Below are 12,677 nucleotides of genomic sequence, written 5' to 3' on the forward strand. Positions count from 1 at the left end.
GGAAGGCACTGTCCTGCCCTCCAGGGCTGATAAAACAGGGCAGGAGGCAGGGGGCACAGCTCAGGGCCTGAGCGCATCCCCAGATCCCGCCTCCCAGGTGTGCAGATGCGCTGCAAGCCGGCAATCTGGAGGGACCTGCTAGGAGTCGCCAAAACCATGGTTTTCCTCTCCCCTGTGGACCCTGAGACTCTGAATCAACATGTCTACGCGCGGACCTCTGTTGTGCACTTTCTCATTCCCTGTCCCCCTGCTTCCTTCTCTCCATGCATGCAATCCAGGGAACATCTGCCAATAATGTTATTTGAATGTCAATAGCAAGCAAGAGGTACCACCGTGTTGAAAACACTCTGGCTATCTACTCAAGTTAAATATCCACGTGCTGTGACCCAGCAAACCAGACCTGTCCCCAACAGGATTGCCTACAGATGTGCACCAAAAGCCAGGTAACGAGAATGCTCATAGCAGCGTTATTCTCAGTGATCCCCAACTGGAAACAATCCCAATATTGAAGAGATATGAGTGAATACATCAACCAAAAGACACGTAAACGGGTATTCATAGCAACTGTTTTCACAATAGCCCCAAATCTGAAATCACCCAAACGCCCATCAGCCAGTAGTGTATCCAGCCAATGGAACAGCAATCAGCAATGTGAAAAGGTCACTGCTACATGCAACAACATGAATAAATCTCACAGACAAAATGTGCTGAATGCAGCTAAACATAAAAGTATACACATTGCCCTAACCAGTTTGGCTCCATGGATAGAGCGTCGGCCTGTGGACTGAAAGGTCCCAGGTTCGATTTCAGTCAAGGGCATGTACCTGGGTTGCGGGCACATCCCCATTAGGAGGTGTGCAGGAGGCAGCTGATCGATGTTTCTCTCTCATCAATGTTTCTAACTCTCTATTCCTCTCCCTTTTTCTACGTAAAAAATCAATAAAATATATATTTTTTAAAAAGTATACATACTACCCTGGCTGACGTGGCTCGGTGGTTAGAGTGTTGCAGGTTTGATTCCCAGTCAAGGACACATACCTGGGTTGCAGATTCGATCCCCACCCCTGGTCTGGGCATGTCCAGGAGGCAACCAATTGATGTATCTCTCTCACATGATGTTTCTCTCTCTCTCCCTCCTTCCCTTCCACTCTCTCTAAAAATCAAGGGGAAATATCCTTGGGTTAGAGGATTAACAACAAGAAAATGTATAGATACTAGATTATTTCCTTGCTATGCAGAACAGATAACCCTAACCTATAGTATGGAGTAGAAATGGTTAACCCTGAGAAGAGGTTGGCTGGTAGGAAGCAGTGGGAAGCCTCCGGGTGCTGTCTAGATCCCGGCACAATACCTCCCACTGTTGGCCTCCACTGAAGACTAACTTGCTATTCACAAGCTTGCTTATTCTCCCTTAGCAATATATGGCGACCATTTCCATGTCAACAGAAGAAACTCTCTTTCATGAATTTTAAGTTGCTGTTGCCTTATTTTATTAAACATACTTGTAGGAATCTTGTCTCCCTAAGTTAGTTATAAATGCTGCAAGGGCGCGGCTCCACCTTACAGAGCACATGGAGAAAGAGAACTGGGGACCCGTGGAAATAGTCAAACCTGGGTTTAAAACAGAATTTCGCCTGTTTGGGCTGTATAACCTGGGACCAAAAGATGTACCCATCCAGCCTGTTTCCTCGTCGACAAAATGGGAATGCCTACCTCGTGAAATGTGTTAGAGATTTTTAAACAGACAGTGAATGTAAGGAGCTTAACACCTCACAGGTGCTCATCAGATGGCAGCTCTTCTCTTCCACCCTCACCAAGGGCTTGCTCACAGAGCCCTCGAAGAAGCTCTATGCTGGGGGTGGGAGCGGCTGGGGAGAGGTCAATGAGGGAAAAAGGAGACATATGTAATATTTTAAACAATAAAGAATTTCAATTAAAAAATAATAATGAAAAAAAGGGGGGGAAAGAAAAAGCTATGATGATCCCTTACCTTGTTCCTGTCCCCAAGCAGCAGTCTAGAGGATGATTGAAGGGCTGCATCAATGCCACATGCTTCCCAATGCCAATCACTTCTTCTCCAGGTCGGCCGACACTCTTCAGCTGACGACATCATTTAAGACCTGAAGATGAATTCTGAGCACTCGGGTGATGCGTATCTTAAATGGCTCTCAGTCACGGACAGCGATCTCCTTGGAGGAAATGCACTGAGCTTCAAGGCTGGCACGCAGGATCTGCCCCATCCAGGCTGGTCCCAGAATCAAGGGTTTACGAGAGAAATGTTTTAAATAATGTGGATTTGAAGAAGTAAACAGCACCACCGTGTGGTCAACATTCCATGTGGAAGCTGTTCTAGGCCTTGATTCGGTCTTGAGTTCTTCCTACTTACTAATAACCCGGCTTCACAAGGGTGGAGACAGAACTCAGAATTATCCTATGACCCAGCGAGTACAGGGTGGGGACAAAGTAGGTTTACAGTTGTTCATATGGAAAATAATACAGTAATTAATAACTACTAACACAAAAAATAAACTGTTTGGCGTATTCACAACTACAAACCTACTTTTGTCCCACCCTGTATATATCTAGAGTATGTACCCACAAGAAGTGAAAACATACGTCTGCATTAAAACCTGTACACTAATGATCATAGCAGCATTATTCATAACTAGAGGCCCAATGCACAAAATTTGTGCAATCCTTGCGGCCGTGGCTGCCTCAATCCCTCCCTCATAGCTATAGTGGCTGCCTAGATCCCGCCCTCACAGCCGTGGCGTCTGCAACCCTGGCTTCATCTCAGAATGACATCCGTAAAGATATCTGTCTAATTAGCATATTATGCTATTATTATTATAGATGCCCAAACTGTGGAAACAACCCAAATGTGCATCAACTAATGAATGGATAAGCAAAATGTGATATTATCCATCTAATGGGTATTATCTACACTAATAAAAGAGAAACATGGTAATTGGCGTACGACCGCTACCCTTTTCATTGGCTAATCAGTGAGTATATGCAAATTAACTGTCAGCCAAGATGGCGGCGGCAGCCAGGCCGGGATCAGCGGAGCCGAGAGGCCTCCCGCCTCGGGATCAGCGGAGCCGAGAGGCCTCCCCCCGGGATCAGCGGAGTCGAGAGGCCTCCCGCCTCGGGATCAGCGGAGCCGTGAGGCCTCCCGGCCCCAGGATCAGTGGAGCCAAGCGGCCTCCGCCCCGGGATCAGCGGAGCGGAGAGGCCTCCAGGTCCCGGGATCAGCGGAGCCGAGAGGCCTCCAGGTCCCGGGATCAGCAGAGCTGAGAGGCCTCCCGGCCCCGGGATCAGCGGAGCCGAGAGGCCTCCCGGCCCCTGGATCAGCGGAGCCGAGAGGCCTCCCGCCCCGGGATCAGCGGAGCCAAGAGGCCTCCCGGCCCCAGGATTAGCGGAGCCGAGAGGCCTCCTGCCTAGAGACCAGCGGAGCCGAGAGGCCTCCCGGCCCCGGGATTAGCGTTGCCGAGAGGCCTCCCGGCCCCAGGATTAGCGGAGCCGAGAGGCCTCCCGCCCCGGGATCATCGGAGCCGAGAGGCTTCCTGCCCCGGGATCAGCAGAGCCTGATGGAAGCCCTGTGTGTTTATGCACCCTGGGGGTGCAGAGGTCCTGTCCTAGGCAGAGGCCTATGGCGAAAATTTTGACTCTGTGAAGCAGCCTGGGGGCTGGAAGGCGGCTCCTCTGACCTCAGTGCTGGAGAAGACCATTAAGCAGAAAACTAAAGAAACTGATTTTACATCATTTCCCAGGTGGTGAACAGTTGGCATGTAAGCCCCTGACCAGTGCCCAGCCTCTCCTCTGTCAGTCTATCTCACTCTTAGGTACCATGTTCTTTGTTCTGTCTTAACTGCAACTCATTTTAAAACTAGATTGCTTTTAAAAGAAGACTAAATAAAGTTTCCCTTAAGTTATTTAGGTGGTGCTGGGGCTGCTGGGGCTGCTGGGGGCCTGACAGAAGACACAAACACGCAATGGGGGGCCTGTACCCAGCAGCCCCAAGGCCCGCCACCTTGGTGCTGGGGCTGCTGGGGGTATCAGAGACACAGACCCGCAGGCCCGGCACCCAGCAGACCCAAGGCCTTCGTGGCAGCACTAAGGAGCAGCAAGCCAAGCGGTAGGAAGCAGCAAGCAGCTGGGCAGTAACAAGGGAGGGGTCCCGGACTGCAAGAGGGCACATGCTGGGCTAAGGGACCCCCCACCCATCCCCAGTGCACGAATTTCGTGCACCGGGCCTCTAGTCTATATATATAAAAAGCTAGCGGCCATAACACAATCACAGCTGGAACGACCAGAGACCAGAACACCTCGGTCCTTCGCCCAGGCCAGCCCCCCCCAGCAGGGACCCCCACCCTGATTGGTGACATGGCCGGCCTGCAAACCACCCACAGCCCCTCACCCAGGCTGGCCCTGCCCCCCCTGTGAGGACCCCACCCCACTTGGGGCATGGACGGCCTACAAACCCCCGGTGGCCCCTCCCCAGGCCGGCCCCGCCCCCCAGCTGAGACCCCCCCAACCTCAATTGGGGCGAGGCCAGCCTGCAAACCACCCTCGGCCCCTCGCCTCGGCCGGTCCTGCCACCTAGTGGGGACTCCCCACCCAGATCCGGGGCCCCCATCAGGGCAGGCCAGCCGGTCCCCACACATGCACCAGGTCTCTATTCCTATATAATAAAAGGGTAATATACAAATTGACCCTAAAGGTGGAACGACCAGAACAACCACTGGACCAGTCACTATGAGGTGCACTGACCACCTCTCGGTCCCTTTCCCCAGCCAGCAGGCTCCGATCACCTGATGGCGAACGGGGAACTGGGGGTGGGTGGTGGGAGATGCGGACGGCACCCCACACACAGAGGGCAACCCGCGGCAGGGGCAGGGCCAGCAAGCAGGTGGGAATAGCTGACCTCTCAGCCCCTTTCCCCAGCTGTCAGGCACCGATCACCAGATGGCAAAAGGGGAACGAGGGGTGGGTGGCAGCGGGGGGGTGGGGTGGCTGTGAGCAGCCAGCGAAGATGGCCCTGACCGCAGGCCAGGCCTAGGGACCATACCTGTGCACGAATTTCATGTGCTGGGCCTCTAGTTCACACATAAAAGGAATGGAGCACTAGCATGTTACAAAATGAAAGAAACTTGAAAGTGAAAGCCAGCTGAACATGACCAGCTGAGTATGATTCTATTAATATCAAATATCCACAACAGGCAAATCTGTAGAAACATAAATAAGTGGCTGCCTAAAATGAACGTGGGGGGAAAGAGAAATGGTCAGTGACTGCTAATGGATACAGGGTTTCTTTTTTGATAACAAAAATGTTCTAAAAGTAGACTATAGTAAGCTTACACGAATCTGAATATACTAAATACCACTGAGCTGTACATCTTAAATGGATGAACTGCAGAGTTTGTGAGTTATACCTCAATAAAGCTGTTTTAAAAAGGACATGAAAGCAAGCTTTGTATATCAATATGAACAATTTTAATGAATGAAAAACATTAAATCTAGGAAATGCATGTGTCAGCAGCAGAAGAAAATGCATACTTGACATCATTTAAGATGGCTCTTAAATCAACTCCTTACTCTGAAAAGTGGTATTTAAATGTAAGGAATTAAGCCTTTGTCCTGTCTTCCCAGAAGAGTTGATTCCGAAGAAGTTTTAATTTTATGGCATGCGACATCATTTTAGCTAAGTGGATACATCTTCTTAATTTTGCGCTGTATCCTAAAGGGAAGGAAAAATCAAAGTATCTGTAAGCTACCTTAAAGTATTTCAATATAAAAAATAGAATTTTAATATATTAATTATCATGAAAAGCAAAAATAAATTTTTCTAACTGTTCTGTTGGTTAGTGGACAAGATAATAATACTACACTGAGTTTACCAATTTTGTAAAACTGAGGGAAACTGGAAAAAAGTGATCACACATAACCAGACAAGTATTTATTATTTTAAAAAAATTTTTTTTAATATATTTTATTGATTTTTTACAGAGAGGAAAGGAGAGAGATAGAGAGTTAGAAACATCGATGAGAAACATCGATCAGCTGCCTCCTGCACACCTCCCACCAGGGATGTGCCCGCAACCCAGGTACATGCCCTTGACCGGAATCGAACCTGGGACCCTTCAGTCCACAGGCCGACGCTCTATCCACTGAGCCAAACCGGTTTCGGCGATTTTTTAAAATTTTTTATTGTTGAAAGTATGACATATGTCCCTTTTTCCCGCCATTGCGCCCACAGCCTGCGCCTGCCCCAAGCCTTCACCACCCTATTGTCTGTATCCATGCGTTATGCATATATGCATACAAGCAGACAAGTGTTTTGAAAAACGTTTCCACACATCCCCAGGGATAAAAGCATCCCAGTGTGTGAAACGCTCAAGCAGGGTGTTTACTACAGTGTAAAGCAAGCATGTCAAACTCTCAGCCGCTGGGCCGCATGCCTCGTTAAATGAGTTTGACATGCTTGGTGTAAACGGATAGGAAGCAATGAATCACATACCAACTAGAGTGTGAGCAAGGATCCCAATGTACTCCATGATGCTTTTCACAAAAAACACACATCTCTCATGTTGATGAAATAAAAGCAAAGGAAGAGACACCGCTGGCAAGGGCACCCCTTGCTCAACTCACCTGCAAGGTCTGCTTTCCAACTCTGACCTTGTGGATTGATGAAACATGGCTCTTTCTCTTGTTCCAGCTGAGAGATCAGAGCTGGTTTGAAACTGGGTGATGCTGCTTGAAGGAAAGAAGACACACACAAAGGTTAGAGGTCAAGAGGTCAACCTCAGCCTATGGCTACAACTCAGAGGTGAGGAGAGCAATTCCTGGGTGGACTGAGCTAGAGGTACCCTAAATAGAGGTCCTGGGAAGAAGCCTCAGGATCATGCTCCCAAGGAAGCCTGTAATACCCTGGGAGGCAAATTTCTATTTAAGGGAAACAAAATGTCTTACCTTCTTTGCTAGGGGATGGAAAATTCTCACTGGGGGAAAACAGACACATGGCTCCTAGGAGCAACTCCCACAGGGAGAATGGGGGGCCGAGTTCTCTCAAGATAATCTGAGGGCTCAATGCTAGGGTGAGGGTACCCCTCTAAGGCGGGGAGGGAGGGTAGCTTTTATGGTGGAAGAAGAAGGAAAGCCTTCCTGTACATCAGACACCGGGGCTGTCTGTACCTGGCAACTCTTGACATTGGCATTTGGGGTCAGCTACTAAGTGTAAGAGAGCCCTTTAACTTCTGAGGGCCCAGGCAGAGACCCACGGCAGAGGCCTTACCTAGGGAGGCCACAGCCGCATAGTTCTCTAGCATCACATCCCTGTACAGGGCCCTCTGAGCAGGTCCCAGGCTGGCCCATTCCTCCGCAGTGAAGTACACGGCCACATCCTCAAAAGACACCAGTTCCTGAAACAACAAGTTGCTGCTCTTCCAGGCCTCAGGACTTTGGTGATGGTCAACACTGTCAATGAAAGGCCTGGGAAGGGCACCTACAATGGTATGTATTTAGTATTGCCTGGTGAGTTTTTGTGTAAAATTTGGAAGGTGTGGGGAAAGCGGATGCAAATTAAAGGCAGCCAGAGTTCACCATACTTTCCCAGTTAGAATCAAATACATGAGCTTCCCATATAAGTGACCTCCAAATAGACTACTATATAGGAGCTGGGCTTGAGCCTGAGCGTGAAATTACATATATAATAAAAGCAGAACTGCTGGGGTCCAGCCCCAGTGGTCCAGGGGTTCCCAAAGGTGTGGACGGCGTTGGCGAAGAATGAAGGACACAGAGACAGTGTTCAGATGATCAGCATAGTCAGGTTCTTCTTCATTGTCCTGTTACAGCTGCATATATACTATCTGATTCTGTAAGCATGCCTGTATAGTTACATCATGGTATGTTTTGGGTCCTCCTTTGACCTTTTACAGTTCCTTGTTTTCTTATCTGACCTTTGCTAAAAATCTTATCTCTATCTAGCTCTGTTGATTTTAATCTTATCTATTGTCTATGTTTCTACATTCTATTCTAAAGGTTAGTCTCTGTGTTTCATTATAAGGGCTAGTTTGTTATTTCTATTCCAAGGTCACTATTCTACTGCTCTACTGTTAAGCTATAAGGAAATAACTGAAGGAGATTTTCCTATTCTATGGCCTAAGTAAAGGTTATGTTCTTTTAGCCTTGCTGGTGGTCTTCCTTGGGACTGCCCTGCGTCGGCGGGTTTTTAGGGGTATAGGCTTTGGTACTTCTCTGGTGGGTACACCCCTGGGAATGTGGGCCTAGCAAGTCCTAAATTTATTGCTAACAGTCTTAGTCTAAGTTCCTCATAAGTAGTACACGGTATTTCTGTAACACTAGGGGGTTTTACTGATTTATTCCCTTCCCTAGTCCCATTAATCCCTAACTCCAGGGAAACATTCCCACCTGGGGAAACAACCTTTCTCGAGGAGGTAGCCCTGGTTAGAACACATAGCACTAAGAAGGGGAGCAAACATATTAAGAACAGTATGCCATATACGCCAGGTCCCTTGGAACATATGCTGTGCAGATGTTTCTTCCCTGCAGCAACTGTGTCAAGCAACAAGGATGGAACGGCTTCTGGCAGAGAACTAATATGGAACTGGATATGGCTGACACCTTAGCTCTCAGCCCCTCCCCACTTTGTAATAGTTGCTGATTATTTGGGGTGCTCATTTTACTGTCACTTCCCAATTCTGCTTTCATCCCAGTTCTTCCCTCATTCTTGTCTCCTTGTCCACTACCCCAGGCACAGAGCTCTCCGATTTGTCAATGACTCCCCACCCCCATGCAAAGGTAGTGAGGTTGGAGATCCAATAGGAAAACACTGCTTACTTGGAACAGGCTAGAGAAAAATCTGCTTATCAAAGGACACCACTAAGGGAGTGAAAAAGCAAGCCAAAGGCTGGGAGAAGATATTTCATAACACATATAGCTGACAAAGAACTCATATCCATAATACAGAACTACAACTAGGAGAAAAAAAATGACATACGATGTATTAAAAAATGGGGAAAATAACTGAACAGGGACTTCACATAAGAGGAGATCCATGTAGCCAATAAACATATGAAATAGTGCTCCATATCACTGGTTGTGCGGAAAAGGAAATCTAAAAACGAGTTAGCAATAACAAATGACAAGTGTTGCTAAGAATGTGAAACAACTGGAACTCTCATGTACTGCTGGTAAAAATATAAATTGGAACAACCATTTCAGAAAATTGTTGGGCAGCATCTACTAAAACTAATCAAATGCATACCCTAGTAATTTGACTTCTAAAGACACACCCAAGAGAAATGAGCGCCGTGTCCACCAACGGGCATATACAAGAATTTTCACTGCATTCTATTCACTGCATTCTGAAAACAATAAAAATATCCATCCACAGAAGAAGAAGAATGAATAAATAAAATGTAATATAATCATATAATGGAAAACTATTCAGCAATTAAAAAGGACTGTTATGTGTAAAGTTCATAAACACATTGGTGAACAAAATGAGGCAGATACAAAAGAATACATGTTGAATGATTTCATTTACATTAAGTTCAGGAACAAATAAAATTAAACTACGGTGACAGAGGTCAGAATAACAGTCAACTTTGGGGTGGACTGCTTGGGAAGGCAAATGATAGAACTTGTGGTAGTGATAATGTTCTATGTCTTAATAATATGAGGGATGGTCATACAAGTGTGTATATATATTTTTAAATATGTTTTCTTTTCACTGATTTTAGAGAAGGAGGAAGGGAAAGGGGGAGAAAGAAAGAAATATCGATTGGCTGCCTCCTGCACACTCCCTACTAGGGATGGAGTCTGCAACCCACCCTGACAGGGAATCAAACTGGCGATATTTTGGTGCATGGACGACACTCAACCGAGTCACACTGGCCAGGGCAGGTGTGTATATTTTTAAAAAGTGAGCTATACAGTTCAAATTTATATTGTAGATAAATAATACCTCACTGAGAAATTTACATATTTTATATATATAAATGTTACATGTGTATATACATGCATGTATACTTATGTATATACAAGTTATATGAATGTCTATGTGCATATATATATAAGCATACATGCATATATAAATATATGTGTGTATACATATATGTATTCATATAGAAACAGAGGAAACCCAGCTCACCTGGGGCCCAGCTGTTAAGGACATTGCTGTCATTATCTGACCTCTTTTATTCGGGTCTTGAGGAACGGTTAAGCCTCAGGAGCTGAAGGTAAAGAAACAAGCATTAGTAACAGTAACTCTACTGACCATAACTCCTGCACCCATCTGATCCACCCTGTTTTGAGGCTCAATCAACTGTTACTCATCAGTTATTGCCTTGTGTCAGTGACAATACACATCTCACAGTGACCAGACAGCAGACATGCTGCTAAGCTCATGGAGGGTTTAAGTCCAAGGGTAACCAAAGCAGTGATTCAGATTGAGTAAATGGGTACCTCTTGTAGTAGCTGTGTCCTCCAATTCTCTTAAATGATATTGTCTTCATATCTTTGTAATAAATGTCCCTTGCAGTGGATACTTAATAATATTGACATATTAAACAAAAGAACTTAAGCAAAAAGGTCTGATCCATATTGTTGACCTAAAAGTAGAATGGCAGCATTGGCCACCCTACAGCGGTTCTCAACCTGTGGGTCGCAGCCATCGGAAAACACATATAGCATATCAGATATTTCCATTACGATTCATAACACTAGCAAAATTACAGTTATGAAGTAGCAACGAAAATAATTTGATGGTTGGGGGTCACCACAACATGAGGAACTGTATTAAAGGGTCGTGGCATTAGGAAGGTTGAGAACCACTGCTACAGAACATTCCCTTCCACTTCTTCCTATGGGGAAGAGCACAGCTAGGGAGCTGAAGCACAAACAAAAATCCAATGGGGAGCGAATCACAACCCAATCAATACACTGCACTAACAGGACCAACGGCTTAATCCCATTGATCACCAACCTCAACAGTTAGGTTAAGACAATGAGGAAACGTTAGCTGGATGTAATGACAAGAGAAATAACGGATGTTATTTCTTGGTCCAGAAATCTTTCCCTATCTCCAATACTGTACATAGGTAATTCCATGCCAAACACTGGACACACTGGACATTAGGTGCTTGATGGATATGACTCGTCATGAGATTTTTGGGTGTTTTTTTTTGAGGGGGGGGGGGGGATTAAACATTCAAATGAGCCAATCCAAATCCAGGACTCCACATTCTCCAATTTGTGAACTAAGTAGCCTCATTCCGGAGGGGGGAGGGGGGGAGGGGGAGGGGGGAGGGGGAGGGGGAGAGGGAGGGGAGAGGGAGGGGGAGGGGAGAGGGAGGGGAGGGGGGAGGGGGAGGGGAGAGGGAGGGGAGGGGGGAGGGAGGAGGGACCATTTCAGCACTGCCAAGACTTTGCCTGCTCTAGGGACACTAATAAGCTTCCTGATGGGGTTGACACCAGGCCAGGTGAGTAGATAAAAGTGATCACAGACCGGCCTCCTGGGACCACCTGGAGCGGGAGAAGAGACGTTAAGGTGGACAAGGGCTGGGGGTGCGGCTGGGTCTCCGCAGCCGGGACGAGAGGGGCTGAAACGGCCGAGGGACCTAGTCTCGGTGGATAGCGTGTCCTGGAGCTCAATCAAGACTTTTTTACGAACCTCAGTGTCAACGCCCCTCAAATTCTATCAGTTCCCAAAAAGAATAAACAGGCCGCTGGCTGTGCTGGGGACGAGAAACCAAGGGGTCGGAGCCGAAGGCTGGCGCCCCCTCTCGACAGGATGGACCCGGGGGTGGGGTGAGGACCCGGTGGCAGCAGCCGCCGCTCTCGTCTCCCCGCAGGGCCTCCCCTTCCTGCTCGGGCCGAGTCAGACCGGCTCACCCTGGGCTCTGAGCGGCCTACGCAGCCTCCCAACGATCAAAGGTTTTGCACGCGGCCCGCGGGTGGTCGCAAACCAAACTCTCTGCGCGAACAATGGCGGCGCCCCGGAAGTACTTCCTCACACTGACCCGCCGACCAAACCGTCCCTGAGAGTCCCTCTAGTAACTGGAGGACCCCGCATCTCGGTGGTTCCTCCTGGTTCCCGCGAGACGAGCCTAGGAGACGGGAGGGCGGACAAGATGAATACCGTCTTCTTCCCAGCCTCCGGCCCGAGCCCGGGTCCTGCACCCGCACCACCCACCTCCTCCGGAAGGAGGCGGAGTCTGGGCGGGAGCCGGAAGCCGAGCTTTGGTTCCGGAGCTGCGGAGCCCGCCTAAGTAGTCCCGCCCCTTGGAGGCGGAAGCCACTTCTGGAAACAGACTGGCCCAGCCCCTGCTGGACGTGTTTTCCTCCCGCGGGTGGGCCCTTCCCTTCAGGGCCTGGAAGAGCAATCTGGAGCCTGGAGGGGGCTCGAACGGGGCTGCGGGGCGACCCTGGACGGGGTGGAGGCCGCAGCACAGAGGAACCTCCGAAATGTTTGCTGAATAAATGGAAGTCGAGGAACGGAGTGGCGATCTTATTCTATATCCAGAAGACCCCCAGCCCGCAGGATGTCAAAAAGGCAGTGCTTTTTGTCCTCCGTAGAGAGAGCCACCACGAACGAGGGGAGGTCGGGAGCAGGGAGAAGGGAGCCCAGGCCCCAGCCAGAAGCCCACCACGCT

At 48.3% G+C, this 12,677-nt stretch overlaps 1 protein-coding gene across 5 annotated transcripts; it reads right to left on the reverse strand.

Moving 5' to 3' along the window:
• Nucleotides 1-5,497: 5,497 nt before the first annotated feature.
• KRBOX1 (KRAB box domain containing 1) lies at nt 5,498-12,192 on the reverse strand. Of its 5 annotated transcripts, none has more exons than XM_070391474.1 (5): nt 12,045-12,192; nt 10,175-10,256; nt 7,295-7,421; nt 6,652-6,756; nt 5,498-5,740 (listed from the first exon to the last, which is right to left on the reverse strand). In XM_070391474.1, the coding sequence occupies exons 2-5, from the start codon at nt 10,205-10,207 to the stop codon at nt 5,628-5,630; spliced, it is 378 nt and encodes a 125-aa protein (XP_070247575.1). In that variant the 5' UTR covers nt 10,208-10,256; nt 12,045-12,192; the 3' UTR covers nt 5,498-5,627. The 5 variants fall into 5 exon arrangements, with proteins under 5 accessions (XP_070247575.1, XP_070247577.1, XP_070247573.1 ...); XM_070391476.1 differs by lacking the exon at nt 12,045-12,192 and adding an exon at nt 11,917-12,038 and having other exon boundaries at nt 6,652-6,753; XM_070391472.1 differs by lacking the exon at nt 12,045-12,192 and adding an exon at nt 11,917-12,038.
• Nucleotides 12,193-12,677: the final 485 nt, after the last annotated feature.

This window comes from Myotis yumanensis, unplaced genomic scaffold, assembly GCF_028538775.1.
Source record: "Myotis yumanensis isolate MYYU_CA2020_CCGP unplaced genomic scaffold, mMyoYum1.0.hap1 SCAF_14, whole genome shotgun sequence".
NCBI lineage: Eukaryota > Metazoa > Chordata > Mammalia > Chiroptera > Vespertilionidae > Myotis > Myotis yumanensis.